The sequence below is a fragment of the Strix aluco genome, chromosome 12 (genome assembly GCF_031877795.1).
Source record: "Strix aluco isolate bStrAlu1 chromosome 12, bStrAlu1.hap1, whole genome shotgun sequence".
Classification (NCBI taxonomy): domain Eukaryota; kingdom Metazoa; phylum Chordata; class Aves; order Strigiformes; family Strigidae; genus Strix; species Strix aluco.
The window spans coordinates 12904510-12927605 of record NC_133942.1 but is presented as its reverse complement, the minus strand read 5'-3'; the positions used below and the strand labels follow the sequence as shown (position 1 = coordinate 12927605).

General features: G+C 38.6%; 1 protein-coding gene across 9 annotated transcripts in view; it reads left to right on the top strand.

Moving 5' to 3' along the window:
• MAP2K5 (mitogen-activated protein kinase kinase 5) overlaps window positions 1-23096 on the top strand; it is a 141132-nt gene that overhangs the window by 5137 nt on the left and 112899 nt on the right. For 8 of the 9 annotated variants that reach the window (XM_074837042.1, XM_074837046.1, XM_074837041.1 and 5 more), the window contains exons 2-7: window positions 3025-3073; window positions 8325-8392; window positions 13179-13248; window positions 16863-16903; window positions 17622-17689; window positions 20426-20474. In XM_074837042.1, the coding sequence (XP_074693143.1) occupies window positions 3025-3073; window positions 8325-8392; window positions 13179-13248; window positions 16863-16903; window positions 17622-17689; window positions 20426-20474 (345 nt within the window). The remainder of the gene's footprint in view (window positions 1-3024; window positions 3074-8324; window positions 8393-13178; window positions 13249-16862; window positions 16904-17621; window positions 17690-20425; window positions 20475-23096) is intronic. The other variant, XM_074837047.1, reaches the window with a different exon arrangement.

Here is a 23096-nt window from a genome sequence, read left to right as displayed (position 1 = left end):
TATGTTCTGTGTATATCAGCTTTGCAGACCTGTAAGTTACCTGTAAACAGATTTATTTTAAAGGCACCATTAAAGGAATTACAATGGGTTTATTTTTTTCATCAGGCTGTCTAGGTTCGTTTGCTTTGTCTGTCACTAGAGTATTTAAGCACTTGGTGTTAGTTCAGGATAACTTCATGATGTTATACTGAGATAAAACAAATTTTAACTGAAACAGGAGTGAGGGCCATGGGTTCAATATTTACACTGTTGTTTAAAGCAGTGCTTTCACATTGCCTGCTTTCTCTCCTGAGAGAGAAGTGCTCCACAGCTCTTCTAGAGAGCAGATTTGATGGAGTTCTTGTTTCAGCTGCTGTTCCCTGTTTTTTCTCCTCATTGTTAGTGGCTTTTCACTTTTGTGAGATAAAGTAGAAGCTATCATCTATGTGAGCCCACTTGAATAATGTCTACAAGTTGTAGTATTTTATTGTTTGTGATCCCTGTTTTGATAGTAGAAAATCATCACGCATGCATAATCTCTTGAAATTTAGAGTAATCCTTTAAGCTTGGGTCACTGAGAGGTCTGCTGAATGTTTGTGCATGAAAATCTTATGTAGCTGATGAAAATACTATGGTAACAACAGAGTAATGGTGTAATTTCCCTCCCTTACACTCCCTGCAAGGCTAGATTTTCTCAGATGCGTTGATTTAATTGAAATATTGAAAGCTGACCAGAGCAAAGTTTTTGTGGTTGTTGGTAGGGTTTTCTTTTCAACTGTTTATTTAGTGTAAGACAGAGTTATGGTACATAGTCCTTAATTTAATCTACTTGGTTATTACCCATTTTAAAGAAGTCCCAATATATAGACAAAGTTATTCTGAAGTGGGGGGGGGGGGGGTGTAAGAATTTATCATCACTGTTCCAGTGCTATTGAAGCTTTGGGAGTCTTGGAGCTTTGCTAGCAGACATTTGGGGCCATCAGAACTCTCTCTGTCCTAGTGCCATGCTTACATACCTCTTAAATACAGTTTTTAAAGACCCCAGAACTGGGGTCCTTTTCTGATACCAATTTTTAAATCCATTTCATGGAAGCATGGATTTGTGCCCACCTAAGAGCATTTTACAAGTGGCTTAAATCTAACACAATTAAAGTGTGTTTGCTGAGGAATTTTCAATGTTTAACTAAATGGATTTAGGAATAATTAGTTATCAGTACATTCTTCTGTTTAGGCAAGGCTTTAATTTCTTGTTAGGAGCAGAGGGTGCAGCTTGGCTGGCTTTTGACAGAGGACAGACAGAGCTGTCAAACCCTGTAAGAAGTATTTAAATGGAAGAATTTTTGTTAACATGACAATGTTTTGGGTTTTTTTTCTTTTTTTGGCTCCACAGATTTACAGTCTACAGAATTAGGTAAGCTGTATTGCACATCTTTCGTATATAATTAATAGTTTAAATTAAATACTATTGATTTTTTTTTTTTAGCATCTAAACCAAAAAGACAACATGAGAAAGTTTTAGAAATATTATTTGCTTCAGTTAGCTCTGTGGAAGTCTTTAGGTTGCTTTTGCTGCTTTCTTGTTGTATTAATTGTATCTCTTTAGCATTGCACAGAATGTTTAATTTCCTGGGTTTAGACTAAGCAAAAGATAGAGAAAACAGAAGTGACAGGACAGTGATCACTAAAGCTTTGATGTGGGGGAGTGCTTAGCACCCCAAGATGCTCACAGTGTATGTACTACAATAAATATTGTTGTTCATTAATTTCTAATCACTTCGTGACACTGTCAGTGGAGAGATTGTCTGACATGAGAAATCAGGCAGCAGGAAGGAAAAAACCATGCTGTGCATTTATGCCGTGCCCTGACATGACATATTGCAGCCTCGCAAAGGCTGACAACAGCACATACACTGGGAGGCTGGGATGACTTCAGTCTGAGCAGCTGTTAGTCACTGAATTTTGAGTAAATGCTGTATGTAAAGACTCAAAAAATAAAAAAGACCTCTCTTCCTCGTGGTTTAGTTGTACAGGAAAGGCTTGTATTGGCATAAAAATGCTGGTTTGGATCAGAGAGGTGTAACAGTTGGCGGTGTTGGGTGTGTTTTGTGATGGGCTGGTGTACGTGCAGCTCACATCTCCCCTCAGAAAGGCACCGCGCGGCATCGTCGGAACGCCAGGGCTGGAGGCTGCCTTCTAGGTTAGTGCTTCCACTTCTTGGGGTGTTTGAACCTTATTTCCTCCAGGGCAGTCAATGTATTTGAATCTGTCTACCAAGTTTTGAAGAAGTTTAAATTCTAATGAAGAACAACAAAGAGCCCTCCAAACTTTGCGGCTTGCGGAGAGCGTCGCGAGGCACTGCGCTGCTTTGCGGGGCAGCAGCAGGAGCTCGGCGCAGCGGCTGGGTCCCACCGCTTTCCCGGGCCGCTGTGAAGTCAAAGCAACAAAAACTTGTTCAGTCTCACAGCTGCTGTTTGAATTCATGATGGCAGCCCTAAACCCATCCTGAGCTGTTGGTTGCCCTCTTGTTCCTGAGCTGCAGGCAGGGCAGGGGTGGGAGCTGTGTGGTGAGGTTGCTCTGTGGTGGGAGGGAGGACCAGGGCAGTTCTTTGGAGGTGAAGAGGAGGAATTGGGGTCATATAAGCAGAAAGACCGAGAGACAAAACATGCTTTCTTAAGTAAAAAGTCAGTCATAAACCTCTCTTTTTATGACTGACTTCAATGAGTTACATGTATATTTTTCTATAACCTACGGACAAAATCGATTCTTTAAACTGCAAGAGCAGACAGCACTGACTTGTTTGCGATTATGATTGAGTTATTTGTAAAGATAAGTTTTCTTCAAGGTAACGTGGAGAGGAAGGAGAACAGCACCATGATTTGTACCGATTCGTGTTGTGCGCTAAAAAATTGGTTATTTTGGGGCAGTGGTAAGTAGCAGGTCTTTAAGTCTTCAGCCTGCAGCTGGGGAGTGATTAAGATGATTTACTCTAAGTCATCTCAGGCATTTCCCATTTGATATATAGCTAATTGTTCTTTACATTTTAGGATGTCATCGGTCAAGTTTTGCCAGATGCAACGACAACAGCATTTGAGTGTAAGTATGACTTGTATAAACTGTCTCCTTTGTCACATTACAGGGCTGTCATTTTTTTAAATAAATAATGTTTACGTTCATTATATGTTACAGTTAAATATTTATGCATTAATGCAAGTTTAATGATGATACTGAACTAAGCAATATTTTATTATTTAATCACATCTTGAATGAGCATATTTCTACAATATAGCTTTAATTACCAGCATGACCTTACCATGCTCTTACTCCTCATTGCAATTATATTGCTCGAATTAAATGAAAAGTATAAAGTACCTGTAGGTTTAAGTTTTTAAAATTTTAATCCTTCATTGGAAGAAACCAAAAGAGCAGCAGCTTTTACAGAAATGTGGTACAACGTACAGATTTTATACCAAATATAGCAGTGTTAGAAATTAATGTTTCCTTTCACTGGAACAGACGTTTGTTTTTTGGTGGAAGGGGTGCTGTGTGTTTAGTTTTCTTTTTTCTCTTCGGCTGGGCTCAAGCTAAATACACCATCTCTGTCTCCTGCGTGAGAGCGGGAGGTGTCAGTAGTTACTCAGCTTCAGCTCCTGGAGGAGGTAGGAGAGCTGCAGGAATGTGCAACCTGGTTAGGCTTGGGCAGTAGTAATTGCTTCTAAAAAGACATGTGGGTCTGGTTGAGAAGCTGGGAAAAAGAGCTTCTGTGTGGGATCTGAGAAAGCTGTAGGCTGGGGTTCTCCATAATGGCACTTGCACCTCATGAAGGTGGTTATATTCTGCTTTTGCCAAGTTAGAAAAGCTCTCAGTGATTATGTTAGTGGAGATTTAGACCTGTATCTGCTAATATCTATTTCAGCTCTATTCTTTGAACCCTGATTATTTTTATTTTTGGAGGGATTCCTGGGGGATTGTCCCACCTGGAGAGCAGTAAGCTGCAAAGGGGAGTCAAACATCTGTGTTGTAGGGGATAAGATACTGAGCTAGAGTTTTGTTCCAAGTGGAGTGGGCTCCTGCTATTCCTTTTAATGTTTATTATATTTTTTTTTCTATGTAAGTCTGTTTTCCTTTGATAGAGATGAAATAGCAAGAAGCTGGAGGGGATTAGGAGTGTTATATGAGTAAGGTAGTGATGCTGAAGGTGAGAGAGCAGATATGATAAGATAGGGCCTTGCATTCTTATTAGCATTTCTCTCCCTTTTAGAGCTTTATGGATAATTCTGCATGTAGATAATCAAAGGAAACATTGCTTTATGGTCCTTCAAGTACTATTTAGCACTTTCCATTTTTCTTTTTGTATGTTTGTGTTTTCCTTTCCTAAAATACCAGAAACCTAAGAATGGAGGTTTTAAGTGTTATTTCTCTGTAGCCTCAACATTTCTCCTGTCCAGCTTTTTAAAACAAGACTTTCTGCAGAGACCTGAGCACAACCAGTCTCCAGACCTTGCCTTTTTCTTTTTTTTTTTAATTTTTATGATTTGTTAATTTTTTTTTTACATACCTCCCACATCGCACATTAGCTTTGTTTGAACTTCATGCACCAGTAGCAGTTGCTGCAATCAGGGCAGTAGCCCATATTAATGGTACCATGTGTAGAACTTTCCTGGAAATACTTATTTCGTTGTGTCTTCTAACATCTGCTTCTGTGCTTTCAGTTCATGTCTCTAGTCTGTCATTTACATCTGCACAAAACCATTTCCCCTGCCATTTAACTGGCATCTAAAATATGTTATGTATATTGATGCGTGATGTTTCTGGTTACTTTTTTCATATCAAATGCCTAGATTTTACCAGTTCAAGCTTCTTTCTCACCTGCTTCATTGCTTCTTCAGATGTAGATAATTGCCATCCGGCGCAGGCTCCTCTACTGTTTGTTTAGTTGTTGTTATCTACAGTTGTACCATCCATTGCGGCTCCTACCTGGGGCTGCACTTCTCCTACTGTTGGACCTTTATGTGGAATTCACCACTGTATTACACATCGCTACAAATAAAATCACTAACAACATATGGCCTGTTATGATCCTTTTATCCAAACTCTGCCATTTTGTATATTTGTGACACACTGCAGATTTTGTGAAGATTGCTTCATAATATTTGTTTACCATCTGCTGCACTCTATTTGGTATCTTGTGAGGATTTCTTCCTCCATTTTAAGTGACATTAGCAAAATCCTGCCAGTACGTAGGCTTTTTTGGTTCTACTTTTGCTTCCCTAATGTGCTGGAAAATCGTATTGCTGTGCTCTAGGCAAGTAGAGAAGCCTGGAAATCTTTCGGAACCCTTGTGTCATCATATCTAGCTAGTTTTTGGGTTGTGCCCACTTAAATGTCATGATAGGGTGGCAAAGGATCTTTGCACAGATACAAGAAATATATTTTTTTTCTGGTTTTGTTTTTTACAAGCATTACCTGGCTATTTTAGATTTGGCTTTTTTAATGCCAGGTAACATTTTCTGCCTTTTCATCAACGTATTTTTAATTTATTCTCTTTATACCACATCAGGAATTTTGCAGTTCGGAGAACTTCAGAATTATTTCTTAATAATTTGCAATAAATAATGTGTGATTATTTTTTGTTTTGCTTTTAAAAACACTTTGCAAGTGGGCTCTAAGAGTTTTCCAGCTTTTTTTTCTTTTTCTGGTGGTCCCAGCTCAGTTTGTTCCCTCAGGCCAGGCTTGTTTAACAGTTTTTATCTCTGTATATTCATCTCTCTGTCATATGTTTGCCCTCTTCTGCATTTTACTCTGATCCCTTCTTGTCGATGCGCGACGTTCGTTGTGTTCACTGTTCCAACATCTGCTTCTTCAGCCTTTCTTACTCGGTTACACACTGCGACTGGGACTTGGGTTTCGGCCAGGTAGCAGTTTTACAACTCCTCCTCTTTCTGCCTAAAATGTTTCCAGGCGAGGCAGCATTCAGTTTCAACTCACTAACTCTTCTTAATTTTTTCATCATTCGTGACTCGCTGCAGGCTGGTAACCCTTGCAAGTAGTTTTAGCGATCTGGCAGTTCACCAGTTAAATTTCCATGAGATAAGGATCTTGTAGGACATTGCTGTGCTATCTAGTTCCTCTTCCAGATTCTGTGTTTCTAGTGTCCCTTAGCTCTCTTCCAGTATATTTTTAAAGTGTAATCCTAAGGTTTTTACGTTACTTTTTTTCCTTATTATTTCTCTCTTCTTGTTTTGTGCTCTCTTCTGCATTATTTTCCTCTTTTCCTTGCAGCCTCAGAATTACCTGCTAGGTTTTCAGAGGCAAGATGAACAAACTCCTTTTCTCGGGTAATTTTAATTTATTGACTCAGGTCTCTTCCCAGATTCTTGTGTGTAACTAGGAGCAGAAGTGAGCTTTCATCTAGGGACATAATGGCACTTTTGAATGTAGTACACGGGGGCTGTGATTGCAGAGAGCACGTGTATCAGAGCACATCTGTAGAGATGGGGACAGACAGACAGACAGACTACCCCAGCCTCAGCTTGCATCCTGAGCTGGTCAGGAGCAAACCTGCTCTGGCCCCAAAGCCATATAAATGCACTCGCTCATCTCCACATGCTCACCCTTTGGTATTTAACAAGTGTTTGAAATATTGGGGGGTGTTGCCTCCTGGTTCCCCAGTGCATGCTAGCTTGGGCAGAGTGCTTTGCTTTTGTAACCATCCATCATGAGAAGAATTGTTCTGGTCTGTCCATCCTCGTGTGTGTGGATATGTCCTGACACATCAGCTTTCAGGAAGTGGTGGGTCTCTCAGGCCTTTTAAATATCCCAACTCAAATAGGCCTGCGTGGTTGACATTCCCCACGATAGATGTTTTCTGGCCAAAAAGGAATGTGAATTTGTCAGCCGTTCTTTGGTATCTGTTGGATGTTTCGTTGTTTTATTTTCAAAGAACTCCCTGTCCAAAGGGAAAAAAACAAATGTATCACTGGGCTGCACACCAACATGCTTTGGTTGTGGGGTTTTTTTTTGATAAGTATCTAAGGAAGATATTTAAATGGCAGCAGGCAAAAACTGGAGACAGATCATTAACCCCTCCCTTCTCCCCCAAAGCTAGAGCAATAAAAAGAAATTAATATTTTGTAACTGATTTGGAGGGGAGGGGTCTGTTCCCTTCATCTGGCGCCTGGTGCAGCTTTCCCACCGGTGCGAGTGTACGAGCTTTTCACGAGGACGGGGCCAGGAGAGGACGGGTGGACACCGCTCCCGTCGCAGTGAAGGAGCCACACGGGGTGTCTCAGCGACTGTGGCTGGTGACATTGGAGCGTGTTGTTGCACCAGCTGGTGCTGATGGCGGGGATGGAGCCCCCTGGTAAATCTGCACCTGCTGAATCCCACCATATGTCTTTGGAAAGTCTATTCCTCCTTCAGATCTTCATATTAATAATTCTTTCTGAATGCCTTGCTCTGCTGGAGCCTTTCTGAATCTTCCTGCTTTTCCTCTGGTTCTGTTTCCACAGCAGCCTCTTTCGTTGTACCAAAGTCTGTGCGTTTGTGGCTGTGCACGAGCCATTATCACAAAACTGTGATTATTGCCTGGTAATGCTGCTCGAGCCTCCTGCCTCCTCCTCACCCGAAGTTGCACTGTGAACAAAGACACAGACTGGCTTTGCTTGTTCACAAACTTCTGCCTTTGTCTAAATCTCTCCATATAAACATTGCGGATTTGTGTCCACTTGTAAGTGAATGTTTTTAAGTCAGTGTTGGTGTGTCAGGAAGAAGCAGAGATGCCCGTGCATTTGTAATGGGGATGGGGACAGAGGGGTGTGAGGAACTTGACGCAGGGCAGGTGAGATGAGGTGGGGTTGACAGTAGGACCAAAAGGTTTAGTGGGAGGAAAACAATTAATTTTTTTTTTTTTTTTTTAAATTTCTAGTCATTCTGGTGAAAGAAACTGCCAAAACTTAATTCCATCTGGGAGGATCGAAGCACACTAAGAAACTTTACTTTCTGTTTGCTGTGTCAAAGGAATACCTTGATGGGTTTCAGTGGAGGGTATTATAGCATGTGTAAGGCTCTCAGCTTCTGGAGAGGTTCTGGCAGTAAAAGAATTGTTGAGAGCAAAGTTTTGAGCACTTTGTTTGTGCCCCCTTTTTAGATGTAATTGTAGTCGTTGTTAATTAATGCTTGGAGTCATTATACATTATTATTTCAGAGTACCAGGTTACCTGTGTAGTTGGCTTATACATTCTTCGTATTTTCACTTGCTTGTAAAAGTCCAGGTAAAAACCATACATATCAAAATTGTAAATATCCTTCTTCCATTGTTCATTGATGTAATACATTTCTTTGTTAGATGAAGATGAGGATGGTGATCGGATTACTGTTAGAAGTGATGAAGAAATGAAAGCCATGCTATCCTATGTAGGTATAGTATAACAAATGCTGATATTTTCCATGTTTTTTCAGTTTCCGTTTGTGTATTTTTGCTTGTGTCAAAATGTTCACGTAAGCTGCAGTGCTCACAGTACAATGTTCCTGTATGAAGTTCACAGTACAGTATTCCTGTATTAAGTGTAGGTGTTTAAAAACTGTATCATAAGAGATGTATGGACATTCTTGACTTTTTAAAAAAAAGAAACTTGTACACTTACTGATCATATCATAAACATTAAGAATAATGCATCTTAATGACTTTTGCATTAGGTATAGTGCAGGCTAAATGGACTATCAATTTCTTGTATTTTTTATGCAGTACTTAAAGTAACGGCTCATTAAAAATGAACCCCTGGGCTCTAAAAATTTTTCAAAATCTACTTTCATCTGGAGACTTTCACCCCTCCTAACAGAAGAGTTTCATTGTAGCTGCAGGCTCAATATTCATAGAGGATTTAAAGACGTATTTTCTGTTTTTTAATATGAGATATATGTGTGTCTTTATATACGTAGATGTGTGTAAAATCTCTATCTAGCTACCTATAAATATAAAATCTGTCTACAGGAAGTACACAGTTACTTATTGAAACAAAATAATTTGAATATAGCTTCAGTGTATCTTTCATGTTGCAGATGTAAGTGAAAAAATAATTTAACATTTCCTTTCAAATTAAATTGATAAGCAAGAAGATAACAAATGGGTATTTTCTCTCTAAGCCAGATGGAACACTAGCTTCTTACAAAGTGCGCTTCTCGCTGTGCTAATGCCTTAACTCGGAATATATCAGAAACAGGCCCTGTTTAGTACTGTTTGTGGGTGGTTTTGGTGGGACTTAATGACTTGGTTCAGTGTAGTCCTCCTTATCCGTTCCCCGTCGCAGAGGAAGCGGAGCAGGGACGTGCTTGGATCACTTACCTCTTGCCCGAGCCTCTGCTTCGTGGGTTGCTCTTGGGCACGTGTTCTCTAGCGTTTGGAAAAACACTGGTGGTGGTGTGAACTTAGCACATCAAACGATCGATGTTTCCTATGAAGGGGGCTCATGTTTTCGAGGCTCTGGGAAGGCTGATTCTGATCCTTTTGATATCTGCAAGTTTGTACGATTTCCTGCCTTGCGAAGGCTGGGGTGGACGTTCGTTGACTGCGAGTCTGTTAGCAGACCCTGGTTCAAAGAGACTTTAGTCATTGCCTGTGACTTAATCCTGGAGTGAAAGAAGTGCAGGTTCCAGATGCTGGTGATTGATCTCTCTCAGAAACTCAAGGGATTTATTAAATAAACCCCTCTCGTGCAGTTTTCTTTCCAGAAGAGGTGAAACCATTGTATTACAAGTTTGATATTAAAGAGCGTAAGACAGTTGTTTGAAAGGAAGAAAAATCTTGCTGCAATCAAGGGGGTTTTGTGCTTTTTTGAGGGTTTTTTTTATGTTTTGTTTCATACAACTAGATCACTGGTAATGCTTCCCCCACTGAAACTCCTTGTGTGTCAAAATTTTCTTTATAAAATGTCTGCCATTTTTGCTGTTAAACTGGAAAACTTGAGTTTTCCTGGCACAGTTTTAGGATTAATCATGCCTTTTGTAAGGTCATCTTTTAGCTATGCTTCCAAGCTTACTGTTAAAGTTTCAGTACATTAGAGTTATGATTGCTCAACTCTCTGCTTTCCTTTAAAAATTATGGGATGTCTGTAAATGACTTCTTTCCACTTCAGCAGCTTTTCTTTTCTGAAAATTTCCCCTTCAGTTTTAAACTAGTTTTCTATTTGAGTGTTTCACTGATGTTTTAACTTTCTAACATCCTATAGGCATCATTTGGGGATATATTTATAAGAAAACAAATGTTCTCAACCTACAAGAAAATGAATGAATCTAGTGTTATCTTGAAGAATACACTGAGGAAGAAAAATATTTTTTGAGTCTTTTGAGGCCTGCAACAAATATTTGGAGGATTGAACAGCTGCTAAAATGTTTCTAGGAATTTTGACATGGTGCCGTTTGCCTCCAGTTCTGCTAGTGGTCTCCAAAATGAAAGTGAAGGGTTTTCTTTCAGTTTAAGAACTGAAATTAATTAATTCCCTCGGAGTACAGATCTCTTCTGTGCAGGTATGACACTGTAATTGGGGAACATGTTTGAATCATGCACAACCTCTTGTCTTTAGGTTCTTTGGTTTCTGAACTCGACAGTAAGTTATTTCAGGCAGTTCTGGAATTATTTTAGAGTGTTCAGAAGTACTTTATATGATGCCTATGCAAGTATTGTGGAATGTTAAACAAAATTATTTTTCTGTTGTGCATTGCAGTTAATTAAAGACAGACACTGAGTAGCAGTGGAGTTGCACTTTGACTGTTGTCTTGTATCAGTATAAAAAGGCAGTAATTTTTTTGACAGCCACTGATTGGAAAGTTGCTTGCAGCTTTCTGAAAGCAAGGGGTACATGCTCTGGATCAATAACTGGCAAATTTTCCATTAAAAAGAATACCTGAACAATGTTCCAAATAGCCACTGGCATCTTAATTTTCCATGGAAACCTCAAATGCTCATGTGTGGAGGACAAGTCATTTTCAGACAATTTTTCCAGACTACTTGTTAACAGTTATTGCTGTCCCAAAAGGTTGACAGCTTACATGATTGATATTTCATTTACTTGTCATCACTGTTTGAGTAATGGAGAGGGCCATGGTTTTTTCTCTCTCACCCTCTTTTTTTTTTTTTAGTAGGAAACAGTCTCATGTATGTTTATTTTAGTTTATTGTTCTAGAGAGTATGTCATATATGTTTATACTGTGTATATATATGTCTTCAGGTCATAGAATGCCACTAGTAAAATGGTAATAAAAAAGTTTGGTTTTCTTAAGCAATTTTGGCCACCAGTGGCACAGGAGATTCTTTTACAGCTCCGTAACTATTAGGTACTGGTGACACATTTTTATGAAGGGATGTGGGGAGGATTTGGCATGTTATTCATGACCCCCCTGATACAAAATTAGTCTATGGGGTAGTCCTGACTCCTAAAAAACCTCTTGATCATTTCAAAAGAGTGTATTCATTTTTGTAATGAATAGCTTTGCTCTGTATAAGCACATCAAAAGCATGTGTCATGTGTTTATTTAAGATGTGGATTTATATGCTTGTACACTAATATGAATGAGATGTCCCCCTCAAAAATCTGATGGTGAGATTTTAGTGAGGAAAATGCTTTTAGCAGCAGGCATCATACTAGATGTACACACAGGAGATGGTGCTGGATGGATCCTTAAACCCTCAGCAATTTTCTTCATAACAATTTTTTCACAAAAAGGAAACTTCTTTCTGTTTCTTGACATGAATGTGAAAAACAAATACACTGAAAAACTTATAAACTGACTTTGATGTCTGTCTAACATTTGCTTACTATAGTTCACGTTTAATCCCATTGTAAGAGGAAAGAAAAATGTTTTGTAACATTAGATAGTTAATAAACTTTTGTCTTTTAAGTTGCGTAAGGAAAAATGCTTGCATTATGGGAAACCATTGGTGTGAGTGAAATACATGTGTTTGATTCCATAGAGACTTAGAATTTTTTTTCCTCGTTGACATCCATTCTTGCCAGTTTGAGTAATAGTATCACAAAACGCTGGTAACAGTGACATGCTGAAGTCTTAGACCACACTCGGCTGGTGAGAATTAGCATGAAAGTCAGTGGAGCTACACTGATTTATGCCATGAAGATCTGGCCCACTGCCAGCGTGTTTGCTTCAAAGATGTTTGGCGATTGCAGAAGAAACGTGCTTTGTGATGTGCTTTCAATATTTAACACATGGTGATGAGAGACATGTGGGTTATAGACAGTAAACTCATAGCAAGGTCTGTGTCCTGCCCTGGGATTGTCTGGTCGTAATGTTAAATGTCCTGGCTGGTGAGTGTTCACCCTTCCTCAGGATTGAGGGTCAATTAAAAAAGGCTAATAAAGATTTCAGTTTATTTAATCCAAATGTTTATTTCTGCATTTAGTGCTGCTGTTCATCCTCATCCTCGTGCCACTTCTCAGGATTCCTCATACCACATGACATATTTTCTGTCGTCTTGGGCCTTGATGTTCTCAGATACTTTTACATCCCATTTTGTCCAGTCTTAGCATTTCTTTATCAATAAACTTCCCCCCAGATCACTCCTAGCAGTTCCTGTGGTGTCCAAGGTCTCACTCTGTCCGCAGTGGCTTTCTAGTGCTGCTGTTTTGCCTATGCTACTGGGCGTTGAATTTGTCCGCTGAGGGAATGCCCGACATCTCCGCTTCTGTGGGATGTGGCCCCAACTGCCCTGACTGCGCTTCATCACTGCAAGTTCTTGGATAGTTTCCAGATTCTTTTCTCCCTTGGAGTTTTCCTAATTGCACAGTTTCTGACTATATTTACAACATTTCTTTGTTTCCACATTTGACTGGTTTTCCTGGCTTCTCCAGGTGTGGCAACTGCTGTGTTTGCTGTAAATGTTTCATTTGCTCGCTCTTCTGAAGCGTTTCCAGGTTTCAGGTGGGCCTGAAACTTGCTTAGCTGAGCCAATAACGGATCCCTGTGCTGGAGTCAGTACTGTGCTGGGTATCACAGCCCCTTGGTTATGTCCCTCCCGTGCCACTTTATTGTGTGAACATTGCAAATGGTAAGAAAGTGTTCTAAAGGCTGATATGTACTATGGCAATTTAAAAAAAAAAAGTAAAAAAATACATTGAATTAAACAATCCGTAAGTACTCTTACTACTATTCATATGTTACTGAGTAATCTCTTTCTTTAATCTCTTTGCAGTATTACTCCACTGTAATGGAACAGCAAGTAAATGGACAGTTAATAGAGCCTCTACAGATATATCCAAGAGGTAATGCTTAACAAATTCTAATCAACAATGATGATATCAGTAAACTGTTTCATCACAGTTATGTTTTTGAGAGGTTTAAATGCACATAACATGATGTTTACCTCTTAATTTGGATGGAAGAATTCATTATTGTGAGGAGTGTAGAGAAAACTACATTTATTGCATATAAAATAGCTAATTTACTGGAGTAAATTAGACTAACAAGATTCTGTTTGCATAGTACATATTTAAGTACATTTAAAAAACTCATTGGTGATGAGTCTGCATGTATTCAAACCAAAGCAGATGAATAACTTAAGTTTTGGATACTTAGGAAAATTGGGCTTTGTTAAGATCTTCTAATATCATTAATCAATCTAACAGACTTGAGGAATGTGACTGTCATTGTTCATTTTGAAAATGGGAACATGTCTGTCACAGAAGCTCTATCCGTGACACATTTTATTTGAGATTTGGGCGCTTAGCAGTGGTATCAAAATGATAACAAGTACTTTAATAGTTCTCCTGAACAGGGAAAGATGTAATCAATTATGTGGGCTGAGGCAATTAAAAAATAGGTCATCTACCTCCTGAACAGAAATCCGTAGGCAGCTAGTTAGGTTTTTGGGAATGCACTGCTCTCTCTGAACTCAAATAATGGTTAAAAAAAGACTAATACATTACATAATTCCGCTGATTCATTCAGATGCTCTCAGTATCCAGTCTTTGAATCTCTGATTCTTAATTGATGAAACAGACAAGGTTTAAATTCTCCAAGTAAATCTCCCAGCAATAAATTAATTGAAATAATTAAAAATTAAACTCTTCTCACTTAACTGATATTATACAAATAATCATACTATGAGTTTCCCAATTAAACATTCTAGACTTCCATTACTTACAACTCTCTGAAGTTTGAATTGGGCAATTAACCAACAGCCTTCTCAAACACATGCTAATAAAGTCTCAAAAGGAGGCTGGGTTTCCTGGTAGTTTAGTACACTCCTGTGGAAGAGAGACTTGAATTCAAGGGGAATATGGAAATTTTTTTTTTTTTAATGGCTCAGGCTGGCAGGGTATGATTGAGAGGGGGACTCCCATACATATATATATATGAATGTATATTTGAGCTGCGGGCTGAGCAGTCAGCAGTCAAAATGTGTTCTCGTGAGACAAGTGCAAGGACAGTATGAAGAGGGCAGCTATCTTCTGCCTCTTCTCAGGCTGAGCTGTGAGGGTCTCAGCCTTTTTCCTGAACCTCTTTCTGTAGAAGGTTAATTACTGACATACACTCTGTGTAAAACCACTGACCACCACAAGAAATAAAATGCTCAGCTTCATGTGGCTTGGAGGAACTGATATTGTGGGTGATCCTAATAGGTGGGGAACCCTTCTTGGAAGTACAAGGCAATTGGATGTATTTCCCCTTAAGCAGATAGTTCAAGGGAGCTGTGACAGGAGGTGCTGAGGAGCTGGCATGCCTGAGTGTTTAAAGGGACGTTTTGAGATTACAAATCAGGCTTAACCTTCTTTTAGATTCTCTTTTGGGGTTGTTCCTCAAGAACCAGCCAAGTAGATTCCCACTCCTGCTACTGTCTCCTTTTTCTGTTTCCTTGATATCCAAGGATAATCTTCTTTGACTGTACAGATGCAGAATTCACCTCGTGCTGCTGAGGGTACAATCCCTGTGTATTATCTCCACGTTTTCACCATTGGCTCAACTGCACGTGTTTTTGCTGGGTATTTCCTTGTAGATGCCTTGCCACTTACTCTAAATTGCTTCAGAGCTGAGTTGCTGTTTCATCTTTCCAAATCACCTTCTTAAAACATCTATTCTTTCTAGGTTACAGCTTTAAAGCTACCCTGCACTCCCTTTGTACCCAGACCACCTCTAAGTTCTGCTGCTGCTCTTCTGCAATATCAAACAAAATGCGCTTTCCTGCTTTTATTTTCTTCCTGACCTGCCTCTCTAATGAACATCCCAAATTTTACTAGCACAAGCGCTTTTCTTTCATGCCCTTTTGGCCATGTCTTTCTACGTACTGCACTTTAAAGCCCCATCAGTAACATGCAGGTTTTCTGCCTGTAATTTAAGGTTCTCCCTTTTTAAGAGCTTTCTTTGTAAGCCCGATCTTCCTTTGAGTCCTTTTCCCTTTCTGCCCTTCTTATTTCTGAGGAAGCTCCCAGTTGCTGTCTCCAGTCTGCTTCCAAAAACTTGTGCCTTCCATAAAACCTGCTAGTAGTAACTCTCATGTGCCATCCTTGGCTGTGCTGTATTCATTTGATAATTTAAAGGCCTTTAAGGAGAAAAATTGTTATTTTGTCTTATTTTTTTAAAAAAATGCATTGTTGCTGTATAGGTAGTGAAAGCCAGAGTTCTTGTTTTATACTGAAAATAAACCTCTCTGTATGCATATACATAAACAAGAGTGTGTGTGCATGCACACATATATATATCCTCTCTGTTACATATATCCCATCTGTGGAATGCAAGGTGAATATACTATTCAAATAGGTATCATAAAAACTATTATTCTTTTAATATCTTGTTCAAAATGTTGATTTTAATCTATTGGAAAAAAATATAATATGCTTATATGTATTTTAAAATAGTTTATTGTTTTCTGGTAGGTTTTTTTAATGCTCACAGTATCATAATATTTTTCTTCTTTAAGATGCACGTGGTAATTTCTAATGCCATTTAAAGGCACATGGCCTGGCCCTAACTGATGTGTTTAATAACTATCATCTGTGTCCTTCTGACTAATAAATAGTTCTGTTTCCTGCTGTCAAAAATTGAAGTGAAATGCATGTGCATCAGAGAAAGAGAAAAATCAAATTCATCCCTCCTCAGACAATCAATCAAAAGTGACAGGCCCTTTAACATACAATTTGTAGGGCACTGTAGTTTTAAAATGGGAACTGTCTGTAACATGTAGCTAGAAGCCTTTGTGGCTTTAACATTTGACAAAAGCACATCCACCGAATGGAAGAACAAGGCAATATATAGTTCGAGAGACTGTAAGAAAATACTTTCTCCTCAAGCAGCATGTCCCTCTGTAAACGTAGACATCATAATAAGATGCCATATTTGTACATCTGTGTCCAAAATGTGGCATTTTGTATTGCATTTATCCAGTATTTGGTTTCTTGAAACTCGCTGCTGTTGCCCCTGACGTGTTTTTTCCACATTTAAAGCAAACTGTCTGCGCTTGACAGTATGACTAATTCATGATGTGTGGCAGCTGATTCCTTTAAAATACGTCTGGCAAATATTTCTGTTAAATGCCAGAAAAAATACAGCGTGTGAAAATATAGTGACATAAGATTTTAATTTGAATTACAAAGAGAATCTGATAATTTAAGCCAACAGTTCTCTGGATTTTGATGTGTTTTAAGCAGAAATTAGAATTTATATTACATGGTGTCAGAAAGCTCTTAGCATTTATAAATGCTCACTCCTGCAAGTTAAAAATCCTGGTTCATAATTCCCACTCTGGGTCTTGTGAGGCACTTTTCAATCATTTCTCTCTGCTAATTTTGGTGTCACCCTCATTTCTTTTTAAAAGATTCATTTTGAGCAAATTTGTAAATGGCCCTGATGTGTTCTACAATTTAGTCAATTACTGTTTCAGCCTGCAAGCCTCCTGGGAAACGGAACATACATGGCCTGAAGGTACAAATTTCAATAATTGTTTCAGTAAAGTTAGATGGATTTGTAATGCTGTGTTCCACTTATTGAAATGTCAAATAAAACTGCACTTTCTTGAGCTCTGACAAGCAGATTTTTTTTGATTCTTTTTTTTTTTTATGAGGGTGGGAGAAGGATTCTTCTGCTGGGTGTTGGTTGCAATATCTATATATACAGTTTTATTAAAAATGGAATTGCCTTTTTGTTTTAACCTCTGTTAATAAGGTTCCTAAATGTTAATATTCAGTTTATCAACTAACGTCTGCTGCTACTTCAAAGAGTTTAAAAAACACCACCATATTCGTTTGATTTCAGTAATTTATCTAAGTGGGGAAGGCACTGCAATGAAATTCTTTTAGGTTTTTTTGATTCATACAGGTATGCTTATTGCTTCTGTGCTCATTTTGAAATGCAGACTATGAATATAGTAAATGATTGTTTTTAAAATGAGAATAAATGGTGGACATATCCTCTCTTTTTCTGTATTTAACTAAGCATTTAAGATGTAAAGATAGTATATTGTAGTCCATGAATTATATAGCCTGCTAACCTACATACAGGCGAGACCTCAACCATCGGCATGCCTAGCAACAAGCTAATTAACCTTCATAGTGAAATGAGAAATTCATGGCAAATTACAGGTTAATTAGAATAGTGTCCTCTGAACACAAACGACTGATAAAGATCCTTTCCCTGCCCGCAGGTAAATACGCGAGCAGGGTCTGCTAATAATAGCAGTTCGGCAGTCTCGGATTCCCTTCCAAGCAATAGGTAAGAGTCAAGAACGGGAGCGTGTGTTTTGTTTTCTTTTCTTTTCTTAAAACAAAATGGAACCGTGTGTGCCTTAGTTACCAACAATAAGCTCGATGTTGAATAACTTTTGCAGTATGACTGCTGGGCGTGCAGGAGTGAAGTGGGGAAGGTGAAATTACCTTGATTCATGGGTTTTGTTAGACTCATGCTGCTGGTTGTTCAGGAGAAGTATTTTCTGCTAAAAGAAATAGGTCTTTGCTGGGTATTTCAGATGGCTTTGTCCTTTATAAAGCGCTGAAATACTGTTTGTGGGTGAGCTAATTTGTTTTAGTTGATCTGATAATCACCATCTATGGCAAGGTCTGTATGTTTAGGTCTTCATTGCTTATTTCATTCCAGGATTCTTTGATTTTAAAATTTGATACTGGATTCGGTAGGTTTATTATTGTGGGGTAAGATTTTTGAAAAATCTGAACAGCTTAGGTGCCCTGTTTCGTACAGTTTCAGCAAAGTTTTGGAGTCCGTCTCCCTCATCTTTCTTTTTAGATTCCAGTCTTAATTTGAAAACCCATATTAAGATTTTAAAATGCATGAGAACTTGTTCTCCTTTTTCCTAGAGATCTGTTTTTAAATACTGGAGCATAAACTCCCTTTTTATTACATGAACTGTTACAGGAAGCCATTATGCTCAATACTGATGTCAAAACAAATAAACAAAAAAGCCACCAAAGAACCTTATGTATTCTTAAAAGGAAATAAGAAAAGTCTGGCTTCATCTTCTTCATGTAAGAGCGTATTTGAAACGTGGGAATAGAAACCTCTGGAGGTCCCTTTCAACCAAAATTATTCTATTATTTTAATAAGCGTATAATATTACATTTATCTGTGCATCAGCATGCTGCTCCCTTTTCTCTCCGAGAGCGTTTTGAAAAAGAAAAAAATTGTCAGAGGTGGACGTGATCAAAGATCCAGTCATGCTGCATTAAGCGCGTTCGGTCGTTGACGTGTCGGTACCGGGTCTGGCAGACACCGCCAAGTGCTGCAGTGCTGGGACAGTCCCGCAAACCCCGTCTCTGCGTGGTGGGAGTGATGGGACGTGGTTACCACTGACGAGGAGGATGCCACCCCACGTGGTTGCCAGCAGTGCTGGAGCTGTGCTACAGGGGGTAGCCCCATTTGGGTACCGCTAAAACCAGTTTTGATTTTCTTGTTAGTGGCTTTTCTAATTGAGGAGATAAAAAAAGAAAGGCAGAGCCTTGTGTTGGTCTCCTCTGGCAAAGTTTTGCCCCCATCCCTTAGGGAAGATTCACTGTGTGTTGTGGTGGTGAAGATCCTGTCCAAGACTCTTTAAAGAAAATAAATCTGAATGTCTTTATGAACTGCAGTCCTCCTCCCAATCTGTCATACCACTGAACTAAATAAAGCTGCTTTCTGTTGCTGTTGTGCTTTGACTTTCAGTACTTCCTGTACTTTGAGCTTGTTCTTAAAGTGCATTGAAAATGAGGCTTCTAGAAGATTCTTGTCACCTTATTTGGTGGTTAATTGCCATTCCTTTTCCAAAACCTTCTGCACTATGAGTTTTGTTTTTGAAGTAATTGAAAGTCTCTCTTTGTTTCATGTTCACAAATTGTTAGTCATGAAAGATGACAAGATCAACTTATGTTTCCTTGGAAAACTTAATTTTTCTTTAAAGTAGTCGTGGGAACAAGAGTCCTATTAAAGAACAAAGCCACCAAATATGAAATCTGTGTTTTCACTGTTCTTGTTAATAATGATCTGTGATCAAGACACGTGCACATGCCTTTCAAGAATATATTATTTTGTACTTTTTTTTTTTTTTTAACCAGTAATAAGAGCAGAATGTCTCTTTGAGATTAAGTTTTGCAGACATATTGCTACCCAGGCAGTTTGTTGTGTTGAACATACAAGGAACGGAGTTTGTCAGGAAAGGAGGTAAAGCAGTGTTTTGCAAGTGGGTAGAAGTAATTTGAAGCCATTAATAGTTTTACCTAGAAAACACTCCAAGCTGATAGTTGTGGTTTGTTAAAGTTCTCTTACTAGAAGAAGATAGTATGGGTCATTTTGCATATTGTAAGACTACTGACACAGGAGTAGTTTCTCCTGAAAAAGCACAAGGATTGCAGCAGCAGGTTGAGCTGGAGGGGATGCACGTGGCAATCTGGACTCACCCCCCTCCATTTAGGCACGTCCCCGAGATGCCTCAGTCAGGAGTTTACTCGCCTGCTCCTCGCGCTGCACTCTACGGGCAGTTGGGGTAGTGAGGCATCGTCAATGGCACACCCTTCTGCTGCAGATTTACAGAAATTATTGAGGGATAATGCCTTAAGGAGTTTTAAAACAAGATAAGGCACCTGAGAACTAGATGCGAACCTTATTTTCCTGTTGTTTTCTGAAACACCTGGTGTGTGAGGGTATCTTTTTTTTTTTCTTCTTTGAACTGACAAACAATAGGTTGTATCTCAAAGGGTAGTATAGTTGGGTATCTAAAAAAACTAGTTTGCAAAGGTGAAAAATATATTGATTTTCTTAAATGTTCATTGCTTGCCCATTTCTGCTGTCTGCAGTTTGAGGAGTAGCTGTGCTGAACATCAGTCAGCATTGCTAAAGTTAAATCTATTAGAATATGTAACCATGAACTTCACCTGATGGCTTGTTGTTTCTTATGGTTTCACTTCATTTTATAGAGTGAAATGGCACTGTCATTAAAAATAATTGCCTCTTATTTTTTTTCAGCTTAAAAAAGTCTTCTGCAGAGCTGAAGAAAATACTTGCAAATGGCCAGGTAGGTGCACTGAATTGAGTCTTGGCTACATGCCTGTCTCGTTACTGCCCAATACTGCAGTGATTGGCATACCACAAATAGGTGGAGAGATGCTTACTGCTCATTTAGTTGTAATGTGTTCTTTTAATACAGAACTGGAGGGACCATGAAAACCTTCATGATATGAATGAGTTATGTGTCCTGATTTACTTTGATTGGCATAGCAATTTGCTTCCCATTTCTCAAAATGTGCTAATCAGATTTAGCTCCAAATAGATTGAAGTACCTCACACATGTTGCACTGCTGCCACAATTTCAGGGAAGAAAGTTAATCAATTTTGAATAACTAAGTCAACTGCTCAGTTAGAACGTCCTTTGTAGTTTTTAGGGCAGTAGATACTTAAATATTTAGCAGGTTCTTGCAAGGAACTGCTCTGTACTATTTGGAATCAGCTTCTTAAAAAAAACCAAACAAAAACCAAAACCCCCAAGTTGTAGAAAGCTGTCTTGTTACTTTCTCTTCCTGCTCCAGGCATTCAGATTCTGGCATCCAGAAGTGAAAGGTTTAATGTAACAATTGATGGACAAGTGGATGTCCTGGACAAACGGAGCAATCATTTCTTACCCATTCTGAGCTGAATGTATGGGCAGGCTTACAGTAGCGTAATGACATTAAATATACACCATTAAATTAAACTACCTTAAAGAATCCCGGATTCTTCAGCAGCGACATAAATATGTTTTAATGTTTGTCATAGTGAAAGCCCTTTGATAGCCTTGGAGGCAGGCACCTGTCCGTTGCGATCAAGCTTGCCTATTAGGCTCTATTGACTGAGACATCTGTGTCACTGCAAATAAAAGACTCTTATTGATTTTCTTAACTGCTGTTCACTTCCCCTCCATGTTTCGAAGGCTGAAATCTTAATTATCTCAGATGCGTATTCAGTGCCTTCACACAATGACCTCTCCAAGCCTCATTGGCATTTCATGAATCAAGTAGTTGTAGTTGAGCGTGTCAAGAAGATAAAGGCTGGTCTTCATGCTTGTCCTTCAGTATCACCTGTAACATTGTGGTCTAATAGATGAGAGTGCCCCTCTAAAATGTGACTCGAGCAGCCCGGTGTTGCAGCCTTGCCTGTTTGGCACCGAATCCTTTGAATACAGCTTGGAAATGTATTTTTAAGCTTGTCAGCATTCCTTACGTGCAGACTTAGTTTAATATTCACAGATTCCTGCCAGGTAGATTTATTAATGTTTCAAAGTTAAAGCTAAACAATATATTTTTCTGGATAACTTAAAATTACGTAAGTACCAGCAGCATGCTTCTGAACTTTTAAAATTAAGTTAATAATTACTCCAATATTACTAGGTTTTTTTAAGTAGAATTGCTTAACATGAGTAAAAGCCACCTTTTTGTGATGGAGTCCATAAGCTATATCTGGTATTTTATTTGTTCTAAGTAATAGAAGTTAGCATTTTGTGTGCCCTGCAATAGATTGTTGAAGATTTCTTTCCAGCGTAGTAGAATTTTAGAAAGATGTAAAGTAACCAAAACTCTTCTTATGATATGTTACTTAAACCCATTAAAAAAAAAAGAAAATTAAAAATAAATTGTAATACTATTTTATTCACCCTGCTCTGATAGGAGTTACACTGTTTTCTGTCAAGAGAAGATGCTTTTTGTTATGCTGCATTGTGTTCTGCAAAATTTGGTCACAAATCCGTAACTGGAAATAGGTTTCTGTTGTAACTTTAACTTTTCCCCCTTTTGGAGGAGTAAGTCACACTTATCATTACTTAAATATGGGTCAGGTTATTATTTTTTATTATTTTTTGGCAGTTTATGCTTTCAGGCATTCATAATGATATTCCTCTAGTAGTTTCCATTTAGGTTTAATAAGGAATTCATATTAATCATTAAAAGAAGGGGACATGATTCTTCAAGATAATCAAATATTGACAGGTTAGAAATAGCTTTCTGCCTAGGTTCATTGATATAGGTGATGTGATATAAATATTTATTTCTTTTCTGTCACTCAGAGTAAATGCCACCAATTGATTCAGCATTGATATAGTGTCAACAGTTCATAAGAAACATTTGACTGGCTTGTGTTTTCCGATTAGTCTCTGCTCTATAAAGTGGGATTTACTAAATCTCTTCAATTGTCTGCTCATAGAGTGTGACTGCTTTCTGAAACCATTATTGCTTCGATTCGTAAAGCAAAGGTATGGCTATAGGACTTTGCCTCTGTCGGGCCTCTACATACAAAATAAGGATTAATTGAGCATTTTGTTTTTAATGATTTACAAGAGATAGACACTGATTTCTTTCAAAATCAGCAGGTATAAGCAAGGGATGTTTTGTCTGCTGATCCGTAATTGAAGTCTGTTTCGCTTTTTCATTAATTCTGTTAATATTGGCATCCAATCAAACTTGGGTTTGCAGGTTTAATATTCCAGTCCATCCTGTCGAGTTCATTGTTATTATGTTATCGTTTTATGATTGAGAATCCAGTTTTCCCAGTAAAATAAATAAATCACCACATGTTTTTGGCATCTTTATTTGAGCCAGTAAATCACACTTTATCTCTCCATCGGTTGCTGGCAGATCCTTGCTCCACCCCAGTCTTCCTATTTCACCCC